This window comes from Triturus cristatus, chromosome 4_2 (assembly GCF_964204655.1).
Source record: "Triturus cristatus chromosome 4_2, aTriCri1.1, whole genome shotgun sequence".
In the NCBI taxonomy this organism is placed as follows: Eukaryota; Metazoa; Chordata; class Amphibia; order Caudata; family Salamandridae; genus Triturus; species Triturus cristatus.
Window position 1 is genome coordinate 530,317,343 of NC_140586.1, and position 21,978 is coordinate 530,339,320.

Here is a 21,978-nt window from a genome sequence, read left to right on the forward strand (position 1 = left end):
CTGCATATGTCCTCCATCCCTCAATTTGCCATCAAATCTCGCATCCCGGACGTGTTGCGTGTGCTGAGGCTCCCGGCAATGGGGGTGTCAAGCGATCTAACAGGACATCTGACACAGTATTAAAATCCCCCCTAATGAGCTTATCTCTTACAGCAATCTCAGCTAATGAAGCCGAGAATCGATGCAAGAAGGGGATCTGATCCTGGTTAGGAGCATATACCATCCCAAGTGTAATTTCCCTTCCCCATAGCCTTCCAGTAATCAAGACAAATCGTCCTTCCATATCAATGAGTGTATTCTGTGGTTCAAACAAGACCCCTGCCCTAATCCATATCAACACTCCTCTTGCATACGCTAATAATAAGTGGCGAATATTTGATCCCTCCACCTCCTGAGTAAGCGGTACACCTCGGCTTGGATAAGGTGTGTTTTTTGCAGTATAGCCTTTTTGCACTCCCCTCCTATGTAGATACCTAGGAATAATGTGTTGCTTAGCTGCCTCTAATGTTCCATGTTACAAATTTCCAGGTGTAGTGCGATGCAGCCATTTGAAGTTATTCCGCATTGACCAGTACGCCATCCCCCCCACATGCTGAGCATAATTGAACCACCCATGCATATAGAACAGACCAATACTAAGCGAGGTCCAATGTGTAGAAGGAGGCGAGGCCCTCCGGGACCACCTCCATCCTCAGCCAGTTCTCCAGGTAAGATACCATATCTGATTGTTCCAATCCATCAGGTAGGCCTACTGCTCAAACGTTTTTGCGCCTATTGCACCCCTCCAGATCTTCTGCTCTTCGCTCAAGTACACGGACCCTGTCTGTGAGTTCCATGAGCTGCAGGGATGTCGTTTTTTGTGCAGGCTTTAGCTCGGCAAGCAAGGACTCCGTATGTTTTATTCGTTCCGCCAGTTTATGGTGTTCTGCTCTAAGCAACCCCAACCCCACTGACACTGTGCTTATGTCCTTGTGATGGGTGACTTTTGTATCCACAATGGCCTCCAATATTTTAGTGAGTTGCAATTTTACTTGACCACCCATGGGTTCCAATTCCATTCTCTGTGCTCCCAGTGATGGCTCCTGGTCTGGTGGTAGCTCCGACTGTCTTGCCCTTGTTTTATTTGTTTTTGTCAGAGTAGTACATAGATGCTTCCCAGGGTGAGTCGTGCAACAATTCACTTAATGACCTCCAGCAGTATATGTGCGGTAGAGCGGACAGCACAATATTCCGGATGGTGGGGGGGCACTGTGCACCAGTTGGAGAGTTAGTAATATGGGCTGTTTAATCTAGGACGCAGGGTGTATTCTCACCTCCACTCTAGTTCTTCCAAGACCCGTTTGTGCTTGCGTTCATGTCAGGATCCGATTCTGGGTCACTGCGATTCTGGGTCACTCCCTGATTCCTTCCCCGCTGAAGCCAACAATCCAGGGTTCAACAATGCTGCACTCAGAGCCTACGGCTATAAGATCGGTGGCTGCCCAAGGTCTGTGTTCTGTTCATGCCTAGACTCAGGCTGCACTCTGCAAGGTGCCCAGGGGACCAGGCCTCCCCTCAGTTGGCCAACAAGTGCAAAGCATCATGCCCCGATCTGGGCCAGAGCCTTCTCTCGGGTCGCTGGCCCCAACAAATCCAGTTGGCCAGCCCAACTGGGCTTTGGTGTCCAATCGTACCAACCCCCCGCCACCACTCCCCCAACGGGGTGGAGTGCTCCCTACCAACTAGGAGAGAGCCCGACTCCTCACCAGCTCCGCGCAGCGTCTCTCTGCACTGTTCCGTCCTTCACTTCAGGTCTGCACAGTTTTCCAACAATCATCGGGCACCGGGCCCCAAGTCCGCACTCTCCACCCAGGGCGTCCCCCGTTCTCTCACCCGTAGCTGCTTACCTGCCAGGGGTCGTGCATCTGTGTGATTAGTGCCAGCTTTGTATATGAGCCAAGTCTATGAGTCAGCCCTCGCTACCTGAGGAGTGGGCATAGTGCACATTTCTTTCCCTTGATCCATCGAGCACCACCGCTCCAGTCTGGCCGGCCGCATCTCACACAGCTCGGCCTCGCGGCTCTCCTCAGGTCTCCGATATCACCACCACCATCTGACTGAGGCCGCGACCCGGTTTCTCTGTCTCCGCCACTCCGACAGCCCTCCGTTTCCTCCTCAGCGCCCACAAGTTCTCGCCCCAGGCAGCAAGCTGATGCAGGTAGTTCCTTTCTCCAGCCAGCCGGTGCAGTCCTTGGCTCCTTTATCGGTACAGGGGCCTTTCCTGGCTAACAGCCGCTCCTCTAGCTTACTCAGCAATGTGCTGGCGTCCATATTCGGATTGAGGTGCTGCTGAGCTCGTCTTTTCTGTGCCAGCCCCCTCTCTATCTGGCGATCATCTTTCCTTGTCAGGAAATGCAGGGATTCGACCCGAAACTTCAGAGTAATACTAGGGCCAGGGCAGAGCTGTAAGCTCACACCTCTGCCATCTTCAGCGGTCAAGCCACGCCAGAGCGTTAAGTAACTTATTCTTCTGATTGATACTTCTAACCGCAGATTCCTCACCTTGTCAATAGATGCTGTAGCTTTATTTCACCAAGGTCTATGAATGGACTCAAATGAACAAATGAAAAAGTCCTCCAGGACCAAGCTGGCAAGATGCTTCTCTTGATGGAACCGACTGTCCAAGCAGTAGTGCTTCATTAACTTACCTACTGACAACCAAGTAGCCACCTGAATAATATCCAGGACAGGTAGTCCGTATGCAAGCGCAGCAGAAGCAGCCTTAACCTGATGGAATGAGGCTGTTTCTTCGCCAGTGGTTAGCAGATCTTTATCCAGAGAACAATCCAATTGGAGATGTCTGATTTTTTAATGCCTTGCCCTGGAGAAATCAACAAAGAGCTGATTGTCCACCTGATGTGCTTTGCTGCCATCAATATAAAAGTTAGGTGCCCTTTTGTTGGGTCCAAACAAAGTCTCTCTTCCTCCTTAGACTGGTGAGGTAGGGCAACGAATGGACAGAAGGATTATAGCCTCCCCAACATGAAATGGAGTGACCACTTCCAGCAGAAAAGAAGCTTGAGTCCTCGTAATCATTTTCTGTGTAAAAAATGCAGTATAAGGTGGTTTGACAGAAAGAGCCTGCAGCTCACTCACAATCCTTGCTAATGCAATGGCAATGAGAAACACTTTTGCTACAGGAATCTTAATGGACAACTGTCCAGCGGCCTAAAAGGGATGCACATTAAAAAAGTGAGAACTAAATTCAAGTCCCACTGAGGCATCACAAAGGGTGTTGGCGGACACAAATGTTGCAAAGTTATCAAATATCGCATCAAAACAAGTGACATAAAGAAGGCTGATCCAGTAACCATAAAAAGCTGAAAGACGATACATAGCCTTTAATTGAACCCAAGGTACGCCCCTGCTGGGCCAGGGACAAAGCAATTAACAAAACTTCAGAAACTTGGCTTGTAGTGGGTCAATTTGTCAGGTGCTGAATTGTTGGAAGTGGGGGTCCTTCTCGCTTACCGCCGCCACCAAATGCCGGAGGCGGGAGTCCCGGACCACTCACTTCAACGTCAGGCTAAGTAAGGGCACCGTTTGAGATAGCCTTGCTCACCCCCTTAGTAGCTTGGCACGAGCAGCCAGGTTCATCTCCAAGGCACGAGTGTACAGTATGTGCAACCACGCTCACAGTAACCCAATGATGTCACCACAAATAGACTCCACTCAAGTTTCGATAAATTGAGTATAATCTTTATATAAGAAATTATACGATACGACCACACTATACAAAGTCAACATATAAGAATGGGTAGTATTCTTTCCGGTGGGTTTGTAGGTTCTAATCCCAACCACCACTTCTAAACAACATTTAAGCTTACTTCTAACTGTTTCCCAAACGGTTGGGCAAGTCGTATTGCCAGAATCACATACGTTGCAAAAGGAAACAAATACTACAATGCGTAACAATATTCTCTTGTACTGTGCAACAGATAAACAATGCCATACGTAGCGCCACAGTCATGTACTTTGCAATTGAAGGAATAATGCAATGCATATCACAACCAGCATGCAGTGTGCCAGTAGGAAACAAAGCAATGCGTCACGCTACAATACTGTACGGTGCAATGAAGAAATAATACACTGCCCCACGCTATAATCATATACTGTGCACGGAAGAAATAATACAATGTGCCACGTTACAATCAGGTAATCTGCGAGGGAAAAATTATGCAGTGCGTAGCGCACCAAGGATGTAGTTCGTCAGGCACAAATGAGTTCAGGCGTCATACGCTCGTAAGCAGCAATAATACAAAGTGTAATACGACAGTTTTAGGTGCTCCGTTAACAGTGCCCCCGTTATGGATCAAATGATGACACAAAAGTACGGTTTTCTACTCCGGCCCCAGTACTGCCCCTCCTTGGGTCAGCACGGGCCGGGATCCGAGCCGAAGCAACGGCTAGCGCAGCTGACAGAAGCGAGAGGCCGAGAGTGTGTCCCACCGGGCCCGCATCCCACTCCAGGTGGTGATCCACATTACCTGGGGGGGGGGGGGGGTGCGACCCCACTCTCCTCTCCGACGACAGCGACTTAGGCCTTGATCCAGAACTCCGTCACAGGGTGCGGCGGACTAGGGCCGGCGGCTCAGCTCCTCCAGGGCTGCCTGTTCGGGCCACTACTGGTATACTCAGAGGGCCCGAAGACTTGGCCCTCCTTCCAGCTGTCTCAGTCAACACCGAGAACCGCCCTCAGCACTGTGGAGACTTTACTTCAAATTCGGTGCACACCCTACCCAGGCACTCCTCCTCAGCGCCTCGGGTTGCACTTCGACACGCACACCGCGTGTCCGAGACTCGCCTCTTCTCTGGTGCTCACGGCGACCTGGCGCTTTTCACCAAACGCCTCGCTTGCACCTCGACACGCACCCTGCGCATCCGAGTCTCTCCTCTTCTCCCGGTAAACACGATGTCCAGGCGCTCTTCCCAAACAACCTGGCTGCACCACGACATGCACTCTTCGCGTCCAAGTCTCACCTCTTCTCCCGGTGCCCACGATGTTCAGGTGCACCTCACCAACGCACTGGCTGCACCACGACACGCACTCTGCTCATCCGAGACTCACTTCTTCTTTAGGTGCACATGATACCCAGGCGCTCTTCCCCAACGCCCTGGCTGCACCACAACACGCACTCTGCGTGTCCGAGTCTCACCACTTCTCCCGGTGCCCACGATGTCCAGGTGCACCTCACAAACGCCCTGGCTGCAACACGATACCCAGGCACTCTCCACTGAGGCCCTGGCTGCACCACGACACACACACTGCGTGTTTGAGTCTCACTTCGTCTCCCCGTGCACTCTACGACCAGGCGCTCCTCACCAACGCCATAGCCTGCACCACGACATGCACCCAGCGCATCCGAGACTCACCTTACTCCTGTGTACCCACGATCTCAAGGCACAAAGTTGCATGGTCTCAAGCTGCAAAAGCACGCACACACCGCGTCGCTTGGGACTTCTCCGGAAACTTTTATGATCCTGTATTTCCAAACAGGGAGCAGCTCACCTCGGGCCCTTGTGGTTACAAGACTCAGCACAAAGCACAGTCTTCAAGCAGGGGGACCCAGCGCCTCCAAGCACAGTCCCAACAGCCTCTCCTTTAGTTAGAACAGCAAACTGCAGACCAGCCCCAGATCACGAAGCAAGGATTGGTCTTTCCACAGCAGTCTCTTCAGTTGCTCCTTCTTTAGCAGAGGTTCCTCTTGACTACAGAATGGGTCCAAGCCTTTTCAGTCTCAATCCATATCTGTTTCATTCCAACGTTCAGGGGTTCATAGTTATACCCCTGACTGTCTTTAAAGTTTGTTTGTGCTCAGTGGTCCCTGACCCCTTCCTAAATCAATCAGTTCTGGGTGTCTTCCTCCCAGTGTCACCTTTCTCCCTTTGATACTGGGGGTCTGGATCCTTAATCACTCAGCAGGAGATGAGTCAATTGGTTTATAGCACCAGCCCAGGCCTTTTCATCTCCCGGGCTTCTCCTCCCCCTACTCTCCAGATGCAACCCCTCCCTGGGTCAAGACCTCTCCCAGCTCCTCTCACCTTTCAGTTCCAGAAAGACAATCCACATTTCAGCAGAGACACATAAATGCCTAGAGCACAAAACTCAGCCACTTTCTAAAAGAGTGGTTTCTGAACGCATAGTGACAAAACCACCTTCACAGAAAGATGTGTTATGACACTGAGTTCATACATACTTAACTTCACCTCTCCATTATAAACTGACAGGAAACTAGGCTAACACACACAACACCCAGCCTCCCCCATTCTGTCCTATGGGCAGGATGGCCTTTCAGCAATAAAAAATGAAATGGAGTGTTTTTCACTGTCAGAACATAGCACACACCTCAGTACATGTTCTACCTTTTATTTACACTGCACCCTGCCCTGGGGCTACCTGGGACCTACCACAGGGGTTCCCAATGTGTATGTAAAAGGGAAAGTCAGGCCTGACAAGTCGTTGCACTTGTCAGGACAACATGCTAACTTAGAACTCTGCGCGCAGGCCCAAAACTGCAGGCCTGAGTTTCCTTCACTGCGTGCCTTTGCATTACTAACCCTGGCAAACACAGTGCACATCACTAGGGACTTTACTAGTAAGGCAAACATACCAATCATGGCCAACCAATCACCATTACATTTTACATAGTGAACATTTGTACTTCGACACTGATCAGCAGTGGCAAAGTACCCAAAGCAGCTATTTGGCATCTCTATGTCCAGAAAACAGTCTAGGGGGAAAGCATAAAGTTTAGGGAACTTTAGCCAAAAAGGCCAAGTCCTACATGAATCAAACCACAAATTTTTACCAACAAATGGCATACAACGATTTTGACCATAAAGATCCCCCACGGACCCCTACTCACTGCACATCTACCACAGGGCCGCCGCCGCCATCGCACCCGAACTAGGACGTACCATTAACGCCTCTTTCGAGGCCGGCATTTTCCCCAGACGACTGGAAGCGGGCGGAGGTTAAAAACAGACCTGAAACACTACCGGTCCATTTCCCTCCTCCCCTTCGCTGCCAAAGTCACCGAGAGTTTCGTAAACACCCAGCTGACCGCCTTCATCGAAGATAACTCCATCCTAGAATCCTCCCAGTCCGGATTCCGCAGCAACCACAACACTGAGACCGCCCTCCTCGCTGCCACCGATGACCGCCGTATGCTATTCGACCAGGGACACACCGCGGCCCTCTAGACCTCTCCGCAGCCTTCGACACCGTCTCACATCGCACTCTCGCAGCCAGACTCCACGACGCTGGGATACGAGGAACCGCCCTCTCCTGGGTCCGATCCTTTCTCTCCAACAGAACCCAGGTGATCAGACACCCTCCATTCTCTCCGAACCCACAGAAATCAACTGCGGAGTACTCCAAGGATCATCATTCAGCCCCACGCTCTTCAACATCTACATGGCCCCCCTCGCCGCCATCGTCAGACAGCACGGGCTCAGCATAGTATCATAAGCCGACAACACCCAGCTCATCCTCTCCCTCACGAAGAACCCTGAAGAAACCAGACTGCTTCCCGGAAAGAATGAGGGACGTCGCCGCATGGATGAAAAACAGCTGCATGAAGCTCAGCTCTGAGAAGACCAAGATCCTCATCCTTGGATCCTCCACCTCCGCCTGGGACAACAACTGATGGCCCTCCGCCCTCGGGAGCCCGCCCACCCTGACAGACCAGGCACGGAACCTCGGCATTATCCTAGACTCCTCCCTCACCATAATCTGTCAACTCCATCCCCTACTCCAGCTTCAACTGCCTTCGGATCCTCCGCAAGACCTTCAAATGTATACCCCCCGAATGCAGAAAAATCATCACCCACGCTCTCATAACCAGCAGACTGGACTACTGCAATGCCCTCTATGCCGTAATCAACAGAACTCTCATTCACAAGCTCCAAACATCCAGAACACCGCAGCCAGACTCATCCTTGGAACCCCACGACACAAACACATGACCCAACACCTACGCGACCTCCACTGGCTTCCCATCGAGAAGAGAGTAACCTTCAAAATGCTCACCCACGCCTACAAATCCCTCCACAACATCGGACCCAAATACCTCAACGAGAGTCTCCTTTCACGTACCCAAGATTAACCTCTGCTCTACCAACCTCGCCCTTGCAGAGGCCCTCCGCATCCGCAGAACCAGAACACGTGGAAGAGCTTTCTCCTACGTCGCAGCCAAAGCCTGGAACAAGCTCCCAGTCAACATCAGACGCTCCCCCAACCTCCACACCTTCAGGAAGGACCGCAAGACCTGGCTCTTCGACTGAGCCGGAGCTGCAACCCCCCCCCCCTCTCTCCTAGTGCCTTTAGACCCTCATGGGTGAGTAGCGCGCTTTATAAATCCCTGTTTGATTGAATGATTTTGTGGAAAAATATCTTGCTACTCATCAATGCCACTCAGTTCCCAAGCATGGAGATGCAAATTGTGCAGTTCGGGGTCCAGTACTCTGTCCTGCTACTGTGACAGAAGATCCTCCCGAAGCAGCAGCTTGATCGGAGGACAGATGCTCATGTCCAAGAGTTCTGGGTACCACACTCTCCTGACCCAATCTAGTGCTGCTAAGATGACTTGGGCAGAGTCATTCCTGATTTGCTTCACCTTCAACAACCTGAACTTGGGGTAGGAGGCAGGGTTAGGAGGCATACATGAGTTCCGATCGCCACTCTAAAGTGGAGTACAGCTTCCACCGGAAACCTCTGATCTTCACCTCTTCCAGATGGCCTTCCCAACCTAGAAGCAATGCTTCTTTTAGCACTGTCAAATCTGGATAGGGAAGGAAGAGAGGTCTGGCACTGTCCCAATCGCGGTCGGGTAGCCACTACTGCAGATCTTTTTACATTCTCCTCTGAAATCAGAATACAGTCCAACAAATTCCCCTGGTGCTGTGCCCACTGGAACATGATGTCCCAATGCAGAGCCCATGTATGCCCACTGGTGTGTTTGACCAGCAGGTTAAGGAGACCAACAGTCCCAGCAGCCTCAGAATCATCCACGCCAAGCTCCAGGACAGAGGCTGAAATCTCTGGATCATAGCCTGACTGTTCTGAACGCTCTGCAACTGGGAAAATGCACAAAACCATACTGTATTCAAAATATCTCTAATGAATAGGAGCATCTGTCCAGTAAGGTGTGACTTTGGCTTGTTGATAGTGAACTCAAACCATGATAGTATGTTTGCGTTGTCTGGAGGAGGTATACGGCTCAAGGGGAGACCTGCCTCTACAGCAAGACCGCGACAGAGGGGAAGATTGGTACCCCGTACCTCCAATGTTGGGCTACTACCACCATCATCACTTTTGTCATCACCCTAGGGGCGTTGGGAAGGTCAAAGGGGAGCACTGCAAACTGAAAATGTTCCTGGCCAACTGTGAACCCAGGAAACAACTGAGGGCCTGCAGGGCGGGAATATGGAAGTAAGCGTCTTACAGGTCGCTTGTACACAATAATGAATATGAATACATTTGTAAGTGTCCTTTTAAGAATCCTTCCTGTTCCTTCATAAAGACTTTTAGCAAAAAATATAACCCCCAAGCCTCTCAAAGTTTAGATAATTGAAACCTAGTCTTATGGCTCAAATAAGATTCAAGAAGCGTTTCAAATGTTTGTTTTTAACACCACAAGACTTCAGGGTACTTCTCTGTAATCCAAAATAACCATAGCACAATCCTTTAGGAAGCAACAGGTCTTGGACAATGAAATCCTAAGCGGTAAGCAGTACCTCCAACTCAATTACCTGACAACCTCGCTCATACTTATTTTTTAATTGAAAATTTGTCAAGCAAAGGTGGCATTTTGCGTGAAAGTCTCAAAAACAGAAAACACAGCAGTATCAATGAATCAATCAACTTTATTTGGTCTTTGAAATAAAAACCATAAAAGTAAAGCAAGCCATGACACTTTAAATTCATCCTCAATACCAACAATTTAAAAATACAAGGAATAAATACACCGTTAAAAAGGTTCTACAAAATTAAAAAGGTGACAAATGTCCTGTACTCCGAGGGATTTAATCACAACTGTTTCTGAACCTAACAGCAACTTTTAAAAAGCTAAGAAAGCACTATCTAATAAACAAAATGCAAGAGGTAAGAAGGAGCAAATCTGAATTTTAAGAAATGCAATTTCTAAAGTATTCTAACAAGAGAAAAATGTAGGGTACTTGACCAGTGAGGCTTAAGATACAATTTCAAGGTTGATTAATAGTTTTGATTTTCATCTGAATAAAAACAAAAACAAAACTGTGTACCAACTTTGCATTTTGCCAGCATAACAGATCAAAGTCATTTGCTTTTTTTCTTCTAATTCTACATTTCAATGCACTCATTTATTTCAATAGGAGACATGACTCAATAGGACTTACTTCATCGCCTTCATCAATGAGCCCCTGTATTGAATTAAAAAGGGATCCATAAGCTCCGACTGTAACAAGAATTTCTTTGTATGGATCAATCTCTCTGCCACAGACTTTACCATATACTTGAGACAACGCTTTCACTAAGCCTGGATGTCCCTGTGCAAAAGAGAAACAATCATTTAACAAACAAGGAGACATAGATAATTAAATAGAAAAATAGCTTCACACGAGTCAGCTCAGTTTCTTACATACAATTTACTGGGAGTAAACTCATTTTCAACAGCTCAGAACATAGTTATATGTGTTAAGACTTGCCCTCTCATTTGCTGGAAGACTCAGGATGCCACATTAATCAATAATTCCACAGACCAGAAAGTTATCAGAGACAAACTCATCTTGGGCAAAATGTATCAAGTTAGTGGTAGCAAAAAGGTCACAATTTGTGACCACGGTGAAATGAGGCTTCAGTTCTCACAGGTGAGAAGGCCTTCACATCTTAGTGTTACCTCGGAGTACTTTATAAACAGCTTCTAAACAACTTGCGCTATAAAATGGTAGTCTAATAAATGTAGAGCTAGTCGTTAGTTCACACACCCCTTCCAAATACTGACTTGGTATCCATTTCTATATCCATTTCAGGAGTCAGTAAAACTTTAGTGACTCCTAAGATGGTTTAGTAAATTATAAATAACTTCTTTGAAGTTGCTGAATCGCAGTGTTTTTTACCAGAAAAAAAAAAGATTTGTACATCAGGCTCCTTGTGGGCATGAGCTAGGGAAGGAAGAAAACGAACAAAAAAAACCACAAATCACCTTTTGTTGCTTGTGGGAGGCTGTTGTACACATGGAATCTTAAACAGTTGGTATTATTTTGGAATACTAGAACTAAACATTTAGTTTCAATTCTATGTCAGGACTGGAGGCGAGGATTATGCCTTCTTTCTCCACTTTATTCTTACAGCAGCACAGAAAGAACAACAAAGACTACGTTTCCCATGAGTCATCGGGAAAAAACAGTAGTCAGCAACTTTGTGGTAACAACCAATCAAAACAACAAAGAGTGTCCAATCAGAGCTTCTCCAGTAGATATAGTCCCTTGTTAGTGTCCAGATCTCCTCTTTCTTCGCTGCTGCGCAGCCAGTTAAGTCCCTCAGGGTTATACTGTTTGGGGGGCTTTGTGATAATTTTTCATAACTATTGTGCTCCATTTCGACTGTATTTGAGAGCTTTTGCTTATGTTTCATTGTATTCTGTGTTACTGCTTGTCAGTATTGCTCTTATTTCGTCAAGGTTGTTTTTTCCTGCCACAGATATTTGAAATGGTTTTTTCCCCGCTTATTAGGTAGGGGGGTTTTTGTTGTCCATTTCGTGTTGTTTCCTTGGCCGCGGGACCGAGAGATCGGCTCTCGCTCCTACGCGGCAACGCTGGTGCGCTCTGGTCCTCCCGCCGCCTGAGGGCGCGAGAGGCGGTGACTGATCGCGACGCGTCTCTGGTTTTTTCAAAGTTTCCAGAGACGCGCGCGCGTTCGTTTACCTCCGGAGCCCTGGGCTGAGATTGACACCGTGTGCGGTCTGTATCGGCCTCGCGAGTTAATATTCTGCTCGCGGGCCTAATTCTTGCATTTCTGACGCTCGGGCCCCATGTTTGCTCTGCAAAGGGGAACTCGAGTCTGGTATTGTGCACAATAGTGCTGACGCCTCCCTGGAGGTCTTGTATACGCCGTTAGGCTTGCTTAGGGGACGTTTTTTCGAGCCCAGACCGTCTGCACTAAAAATTTGAATTGCTTTCTACCAGCTTTTGTGTCCCCTCAGGGCCAGTCACCCTGTCATTAAATTGTGGCTCTGCCACCTTCAAGTTTATCAACTGACACCCAGTTGTAAATACTTCTTGCGTGTGCAGCGCAAAGGTTTTCGCCCTTTTCCCCTATAATGGATTTTTACGGGGATTATCAAGATGAAGAGGAGGATCCTCTGGCGGATATGCCGTGGGGCGATGCCTTTTATGAGGCGGTGGATACCTCCATTTACAGGGCGGTGGACCAGGCCATTTCTCCTTTGGAGGACAGGCTGACGCAAAAAATTGAACAAGCATTTTTGCGACTTGAACATAGATCGTCTCTACCTTCCAATGCCCAGGAACTCCCGGGCCCTCCCCCTCCTAAACGCCCCCGGGCCCCGGGGGTGGATGTGGACGCTTTTGAGCGCCTCAAACGGGCCTTTATTGATAGCCAGCCTCTGGGGGGTACGGGTGATTCACTAACCCCTAATCTCAATTCCCCCCCCTTCGCCTCTAGGTCCTTCTGGGGATCCCGATGCCAGCCCGTCCAGGTCTTGGCTTCCGGCCCGGCCCTCACAGACCCCTTTGGGGCCTTCTGATTTACAACCTCCTCCTACTCCTTCCGACATGTTGGACCCTAATGACATTGTACATCCTCGCTCTTCAGACTGGGTCCCAGCTGACAAGGTTGCGACGTACGTCGCGGAACATATCCGGCGCCCACTCGAAAAAGAGGCCCACAACTGCCTCAGAGCGGAGTGTCCTCGCCCCTCGCTAGAGGGTAAGGTGGCCCTGACCCCCGATATTGATCCAAGGATGTTAACGTTCCTCCAGAAATTTATCCGAGACCCCAACAAGGGCATTGACAGGTCTTGGAGGGCGTGCCAAGATAAGCTCTTGGACGCTTTGGGGCCCGCCACGAAAATCCTGGATATGGCGGAGGAAGCAAAAGCTTCGGGGTCGATGATTTCTCCCGAAACCCTCTCGGGCTGGGCTCAGCGGGTGGTGGTCTTCTTAGGCAACGCCAACTGTGCCCTCTCTACCGAGCGGAGGAGGTCCCTTCTGATTAAGATTGACCCGAAACTCGGCGACTTAGCGGATTCGGAAGCAGGGGCAGTCGCCCAAGGAGGTCTATTTGGTGAACCTTTCATTAAAGAATTAGGCAAGTTCGTGAATACCTTCACATCACTGGACAGGGCGCAGTCCACTATTAGAAAAGTGTTCCCTCGTGTTTTTCGCGGGGCCGGTCGAGGGAGGGGCCGCTCGGCCGGTCGCCAAGGTCACCAAGGCAATCGAAGAGGCTCCGGTCAGTATCAGGACCAGTCGAAGTTTGGAAACTTCTACCCCACGAGAGGACGCCGTGGCAAAGGCAGAGGTCACAGGGGAGGATCATCTAACGCAAACTCCGGTGAGTGTTATCCCTTTTTCCCCACAAAGAATAGGGGGGTGCCTGGCAAGCTGTTACGGGGCATGGTCACATCTCACCCGCGATGCCTGGGTTCTTCAGACGATAAGGGGGTTTCATATAGAATACTTTGGAAAGCCTGTGCAACGGGTTCCCCCTCGCCCCATTCAGTTTTCAAGTCACGATGCTCTTCTAGTGGACGAGGAGGTGGCTTCCTTGCTTCGCAAGGGCGCCATCTCTTTCGCGACGCTCCACCCACGAGGTTTCCTCAGCAATCTCTTTTTAGTGGACAAGTCCGACGGAGGCAAACGTCCAGTCATAAACCTCAGTGAATTCAACGGGTGGTTGGTTTACCGCCATTTCAAAATGGAGGGTATTCATCTCCTGCGGGATGTTCTCCGTCCTCACGACTGGATGGTTTGTTTGGACTTCAAGGACGCTTATCTGGTGATTCCTATTTTTCGGCCTCACCGCCGTTTCCTCCATTTCGAGTGGCGGCACCGGATTTACGAGTTCACATCACTCCCTTTCGGGTTGTCTTCCGCTCCCTGGTGCTTCACAAAGGTGCTCAAACCAGTGGTAGAATTCCTGAGAGTTCGCGGAGTCCGGTTGATCGTCTATTTAGACGACCTTCTCTTGATGGCTCCCTGTCCCATCCTTTTGACCAACCAACTACAAATGACAGTGTCCTTGCTTCAGGACCTCGGGTTTGTGATCAATGGGAAGAAGTCCCTTCTCCAGCCCGCGCAGTCCGTCACCTTTTTGGGGTTCGTCGTCGACTCCAAGTCCTCCACTCTCAGTCGGCCGTCCAGGAAACTTGCGAAGATCCGCCACGAGTTGCGTCGCGTTCTAGTGCAACAGCGCGTGTCCCTCCGCCAGTTGGCCCGGGTCGTCGGTCTTCTGTCGGCTTCTATCCAGGCAATTTTTCCGGGTCCGCTACACTACAGGGTCCTTCAACGCCTCAAGGCGTACTTTCTGCGGAAGGGGTATCCATACTCCCACAAGATCCGCCTATCCGACGAAGCTCGGAACGAGATCCAGTGGTGGCTATCACACATGGAGGCATGGAACGGCAGGGCGATTTTCGGTTCCGTTCCGGATTTGGTCATCGAATGAGATGCCAGCAGGCTGGGTTGGGGCGCACGCTGTGGAGATCTTTCCACGGGAGGCTTGTGGTCTCCCGCCGAACGGAAATTACATATAAATTGTCTCGAGCTTCTGGCCGGCTCGTTTGCAGTGAAATGTTGGACCAAAGACTCAGTGCAGTCTTGCGTACTCTTGAAAATGGACAACGTGTCAGCTGTCCGTTATATCAACCATCTCGGGGGCACCAAGTCGAAAGCCCTCTCGGATCTGGCGGCGAGCTTCTGGCAGTATTGCCTAGACAGTCAGGTATCGGTCACAGCAGAGTATCTACCGGGCCGAGACAACGTGGAGGCCGATTACCAATCTCGTCACTTCCGAGACTCCAGCCTCTGGAAGTTGGATCATTCGGTTTTTGCCTCCCTCAGCGATCTTTGGGGTCCGTTTACGGTGGATCTCTTTGCCTCCCGCCTGGACCAGCAGCTTCCGAAATTTTTCAGCTGGAGGCCCGACCCTCGGGCAGCATCCACGGATGCATTTCTCCAGGACTGGAGCGTGGAGCGCGGTTACGCGTTCCCTCCCTTTGCGATGATTACCCGGGCGACGGCTCAGGTTCGCAGGCAGCAAGCGGACTTGGTCCTCATCACACCGCTGTGGAGATCTCAAGTGTGGTTTCCAGTTCTGCTGGAACTTTCATGGGATTTTCCAATCCTACTCCCCAGGACTCCGGATCTCCTCCAGGATCCGTACGGAGCTCCTCATCCTCTATTGGCAACGAACTCGTTGTGGCTCATGGCGTGGAGGATTTCCGGGGTAGATGGCAAACCCCGGGCCTTTCGCGGTCAGCTGAAGAGCTCATCGCTAAATCCTGGGCGGATAGCACCATTAAGCGATACAAATCTGCGTGGGGCAGATGGTCCCGTTGGTGTTTGCGACGGAATTACGATCCCGTGGTCGCAGATGTGGTCCATGTGGTAAACTTCTTGGCGCATTTGGCCTCCAATGGCTTTGCGTACCGGTCTATCAACACTTTCAGATCAGCCATTTCCTCGGGTCACGTCCCGGTTGGCGGTTTGGCGGTGGGTGAACACCCTTTGGTTTGCAGGCTCCTACGGGGCATTCGACTTTCCTTACCCCCGGAGCCGCGATACTCGGCTCTGTGGGATGTTAATCAAGTCTTGAATCTCTTCTTGTCCTGGCAACCCAATAGGTTTTTATCCCGTAAGGAGTTGTCGGCGAAGCTTGCAATGCTTCTTTGCTTGATCTCTTGCCGTAGAGTGTCAGATGTGCGCGCTCTGGATATCTCGAGTCGGATGTTCACTCCGGATGGAGTGACATTTACCCTCTCTCGCCGAACAAATTGTCATACAAGAGTTGTCTCTTACCCGGCCTTCATGGATTCGCCGAAGCTTTGTGTGGTCCGTTGCCTCAAGGCCTATGAAGAAATGACAGAGGACTATCGTCCTCCGGGTGAGCGTCAATTGCTCATTGCGCTCCGGAAAACCTTTAAGGCCGTCTCTTCGCCCACCATCGCGACATGGGTGCGTTGGGTGATGCAGGAGGCTGGCATTAGCCTCTGACATTTTGGAGCTCACTCCGCAAGGGGAGCTATGGCCTCGAAGGCGTTCGGTCTGGGTGCCCGCTTGGAGGACATCCTCAACGCGGCAGACTGGTCCTCGGATTCCACCTTTAAGAGGTTTTACTTCAAGCCAATAATCAATATGGCGCAATTGGTTGTGGGCAAGCTTTAAACAAGCATAATCCTCGCCTCCAGTCCTGACATAGAATGAAAAATTTCCTAGCTATCGTAACGGAAAGTTTCAATTCTATTAAGGACTCGGAGGCGAGGATTATCCCGCCCTGTGTTCTCAGAGGAGATCCCTCCCCGTATAGATGTAAGTAAAAAAAATTCCATTCATGTTTATATTGAAGAAAGTTGTTGCTTGATATGTCCTAACGATTTCGTTCCCTTTCTGAACTAATACCTAGGGTTGTGTTTTCCCCTTGGTAATACTGCCTTGTTTGTTGCAGGTTCTGATACCCACAAACAGGATGCCTGAATGAGTGCCGGGCTGTCTTCGCGCTCCGAAAGAGGAGATCTGGACACTAACAAGGGACTATATCTACTGGAGAAGCTCTGATTGGACACTCTTTGTTGTTTTGATTGGTTGTTACCACAAAGTTGCTGACTACTGTTTTTTCCCGATGACTCATGGGAAACGTAGATTTGTTGTTCTTTCTGTACTGCTGTAAGAATAAAGTGGAGAAAGAAGGCATAATCCTCGCCTCCGAGTCCTTAATAGAATTTAAACTTTCCGTTACGATAGCTAGGAAATTTTTCATTCTCTTTCAGGGAGACCTTCCCTGGCACACCACACAAACATTATTCACCTTGCAATGTGAGTTCTGGAGTTAAAGACAAGTGAGAAAAATGGGGCAACACAAGCACCAAGTTAGACATTGTTATTTCCAAAGGATGACCACCTATCACACCTGCATACATTGGCCTGTACAACAGACAATTGATGCGAATGAGCCACTGAATTAACTCATCACTCTCAAGTCTCTTTTGAGACAATTTGTTTGCATCTTTATCTAGGCCTCTACATTTGGCTTGTGGTAATACAATGGAAGGAGATATTTATCCTCTGCCAAACATACATCCCAACTAATATAACTTGTATAAAAGACTACCAGTTGTTTATATGACCATTAATAGTAATGAGGTGACCAGTATCCCTCAGAACCTGGGCAATCTAGTAGTATGCGACAACAATTGGTTCTGTGGGGAATTGTATTTCTTTAACCAGAACATTAATTAATTCAGAAATATTTTATGTAGGTCTGGTAACTCAATCACGCCTTGGTACAGACCACCGATTATATTACACCAACACACAAGAGTATGGAAACATGGTATATTAATAATCATATATCAAAGTGATAGACTGAATAATCATAATGAATTACATAACACAGGACTGTTAGGAGACAAACATTGATAGACACGGAATGAAGACATATACCAAAATAGAAGTACAAAAAATTGTGGACTAAAAACTGTTGAACATACACAAATACAATGGTTACATAAACAATTATTTTTTCAGGGTATCCCAACAGAGCAAATGCCTAGCCAAGCAGATGTCCTTTCTATATTTATAAGTGGAAATAGCGGGAATACCAAAGATTATCATCGACGTTTCTACCCCTTATTTATGTAAATCACAATCATCACTTCAGGTCTTCATCAGGACAGGGCCAGAAAAACAGCCTATGTGTTAGAGAATATGTTGGTGTCAAGTGGTGGAAAAACTAATTTAGACAAAGAGATTGGATAATCCTCCATGTATGGCTCACCTATAGTGATAGTTAGTAGTAGCCTCTATAGTTCTCATCTGTAACGCACCTTTGAGAAGGTGTCGGCTGGTCCACAAGGGAACCAATAATTCTCACGTGGAAGCAGAGAAAAGGAGAGGAAGGAAGGAACGGGAGGAAATCTATCAATCCCATGTGGATTAGCAAAAATTGATTATAGAGCTCAGTCCAGCAAGGGATCTTACCTGAGAAGCCTGTGAATCGATTTACCAGAGATGTATACTCAATGAGCTCATGAAGTAGCTCTAATTTGAAGCAATGATTTTCGGAGATCCGATTTGGATTCTCTGTAGGAAAACCGTTACATAATCAAGACAAAGGCCACATAGCAATACTTCACTAGCCATAAAAATAGTGAAGCACCATTGGTATAATTGCCATGGCAATGGACGCTGACGTAGTAAACGTGGACGCGGACCCTATTCATCCCCTTTCTAATACTTGCGTCTCCTGCGCTTGGCGGCTTTGTTCTGACTGCTCCAGCGTTGAAGGAGAGTGGATTCATTCCCTCCCGCTCAGGTGAGCTATACAACTACTGTACCCTGACTAGCAGGGATTGTGCCCGTTTCTTTAATAGTAATTCTTTCAAATCTAACAGTACACCTGGACTTCAAATTAGAGCTACTTCATGAGCTCATTGTGTATACATCCCTGGTAAATTGGTTCCCAGGCGTCTCAGGTAAGAACCCTTGCTGGACTGAGCTCTTTAATCAAGTTATCTGATCCACATTGGATTGATAGATTTCCTCCTGTTCCTTCTTTCCTCTCCTTTTCTCCGATTCCAGGCTATTGGTTCCCTTGTGGACCAGCTGACTCCTCAAAGGTGCGGTACAGATAAGAACTATAGAGGCTACTACTATCACTACAGGGAGCCATACATGGAGTACTATCCAATCTCTTTGTCTGAATTAGTTTTTCCACCACTTAATAAAGCATTATCCGCTAAAAAACATAATAGTCATCTCCCAAGATAGTTTGTGCATCTAGCACTATGAACACTACTTTACCTGCACTTTTGAAGAATTGTCGTTTGCTACCACTCTAACCTTTGGAAATAATAAATAAGCTATTCACTACCTTATTCTTTTGGAATAAACTGATGTTTTTAGTTTGTTTCAGGCCTCGGTTACTTTTGACTCCTCGACCACGGCCAAACCGCAGGCCTCATCCTCCTGGACCTCTCAGCAGCCTTTGACACTGTCTCCCACCGCACACTAGCCACCAGACTCCACGACGCTGGCATTCAAGGAAAGTCCCTCGACTTAACATGATCATTCCTCATGAGCAGAACACAGAGAATAAGAATCCCGCCCTTCCTCTCAGGACCAACAGAAAACAGATGGGAAGTACCCTAAGGATCATCCTTCAGAACCACCCTCTTCACAGTCTACATGGCCCCCCTCGCAACCATCGTCAGAAACCATGGGCTCAACATTGTCTCCTACGCGGATGACACCCAACTCATCCTCTCCTTCACCAAGGAAGCCAACATCACTAGGCCCAACTTTCAAGAAGGGATGGAGGCCGTCACAACCTAGATGAAGAACAGCTGCCTGAAACTCAACTCAGAGAAAACTGAATTCCTCATCCTCTGCTTCATCCCCTCCGCAAGGGACGACACCTGGTGGCACCCCGCCCTTGGAAGCCCACCCACCCCGACAGACCATGCACGTAACCTGGGCATCATACTGGACTTACAGCTCAGTATGAATTACCAGATCAAAGCTGTCTCCTCTGCATGCTTCAACACCCTCCGCATACTACATAAAACATTCAAATGGATACCCTCCGACTACAGGAAAACGGTCACTCACACCCTCATCACTAGCAAACTGGAGTACAGCAACCCCCTCTATGCTGGAATCAACAAAGAACTCCTCTGCAAACTTCAGACCAACCAGAACGCCACAGCCAGAGTAATCCTCGATATCCCAAGGCACAACCACATCACCCAACACCTCTGCGACCTTTGCTGGCTCCCTGTCGAAAGAAGATTAACTTTCAAGCTGCTCACACATGCCTACAAGGCCCCCCACAACATCTGACCACATACCTCAACAAACGCCTCTCCTTCCATGCTCCCAAGAGAAACCTCCGCTAAGCAGATCTCTCCCTAGCCACTGTCCCACGCTTCTACAGGAACAGAGCAGGAGAAAGGTCCTTCTCCTATCTCGAAACCAAGACCTGGAACAATCTCCCCCTTCACCTCAGGCAAAGCCCGACACTGAAACAATTCAGGAAAGACCTCAAGACCTGGCTCTTCGAATGACCCTACCTGAGCTGCGCACTACCCCCTCTCTCCCAGCGCCATGAGACCTTAACAGGTGAATAGTGCGCTCTATAAACTACTGATTGGGTTTGATAGAGCTTACATGGCCAAGAACAATTGGTTTACTACTTACCTTCATCCTACTCAAGGGAATATTTGTATCAGCACATCTCAATTTTTATATTCTAAGATAAATACAACTGCAAATTTGTCCAGAACAATGTGCAAATTAAATGCATTCAGATATACATATTTTACTTTTCCTGCATTTGTCAAGGACTGAGTTGGGCTCATCTATAAAGCCCTCTGAATAGTAGTATACAGATGAATCCTCATTTGACACTTGTACGACGAATGATAAAGAGGAATACACAATGAGACATAAACAAGAAGTCTTCGTTGATATACATGTGTCACGTTTTTAAACCAGCATTGACAAAGCCAATAGGCCTCACATTTGGGACCTATTGGCTTAGCCAATGGAGTTTAGCCACACTAAACAACACCCCCGATGCTGTACAGCATGGCTAAAGTTACATTTAAAAAAATGCCTTTATTGGGGCCACAAATGTCATTTTGTAGACTTGAGGTTCTTACCCACAAAATTAAGCAGGAATTTTCTTTTTTCTTTTTAGCTACTGATGAGAGTTGGATCGGTAACAAAAAATACAATCAAATGTGCTAAAGCATTTTTTTTTAAAGCAGTTGAGGGGAGTGGAAACATCAGGGAGAGGGAAGTGAAGAGGGTGGCGGCAATGGGGGTGGAAGCAGCACGGGGAAGAGCAGGGAAACAGAAGCAACATGAGGGAGGGTGGGTGACTTGGTAGTAAGCAGAAGCAACACAGGAAAGCTTGGAGGAAAGCAGAAGCAATATCGCGTTGGGGAAATTAATGCTGAGGGAGCGGATGGGGAAACAATCACGGGGAGAGAGGAGGAAGGGGAGGGTGGAAGAAGCAACACTAAGGGTGCAAGAAAGCAATGAGGGAAAAGCACATACAAGATGACAGGAAGGGAGGGGGGAAAGCACAGAATGTAGGATGAGAGTACACAAGGGAGACTGTGCGAAAACACAAGTAGTGCTTGAAAAGCAGGTAATAGGAGCAGGGATGAGAGCCATTCAAGAATAGTAAAGAGACAATGATTGATGCAAAGGACAAACACAAGATTGACAATCTGGCATATGAATAAGAAGCAGAAGAACGAGTGACAGGAAAGCCAATCAGTGGTAAGCAATGGGCGGGCTCCAAACACCTCTATGTTCTTAATAATCCACAATATGTCTTGCAACAGACCGCACATGGGCGATCTAGAAGGCTCGACCTAAAGAGGCGTGTTTGTCCAATATAATGCTGACAAATGGAATAAAAAAAATCAGATCTCGTACATTTAACTGATTTAGGGCTTAGCAAATTTTCAAAGGTAAAATAACAAAACATATGCCACTTAAGAGTTTATCTTTCAATATCTGCTTTATTTGAGACCTAACAGAAACAGGGCACGTTTTTCTCTGTGAATGAAAATCTAAACTCTCATTCTTCTTATTACTGCACTTCCTTTATGTGAAGGATCTTATATAATTCTGAAGCTCATCACAGTTCAAATGATGGTCACTGTTGGACTTGGCCCTTTTTGCATGGTTATCCCAAAACCTTTT

General features: G+C 48.3%; 1 protein-coding gene across 11 annotated transcripts in view; it reads right to left on the minus strand.

The window, feature by feature from the left end:
• The window catches only part of KYAT3 (kynurenine aminotransferase 3), a 492,939-nt gene that overhangs the window by 256,764 nt on the left and 214,197 nt on the right, over positions 1–21,978 (minus strand). For all 11 annotated transcript variants that reach the window (XM_085602145.1, XM_085602141.1, XM_085602139.1 and 8 more), the window contains one exon: positions 10,420–10,569. In XM_085602145.1, the coding sequence (XP_085458271.1) occupies positions 10,420–10,569 (150 nt within the window). The remainder of the gene's footprint in view (positions 1–10,419; positions 10,570–21,978) is intronic.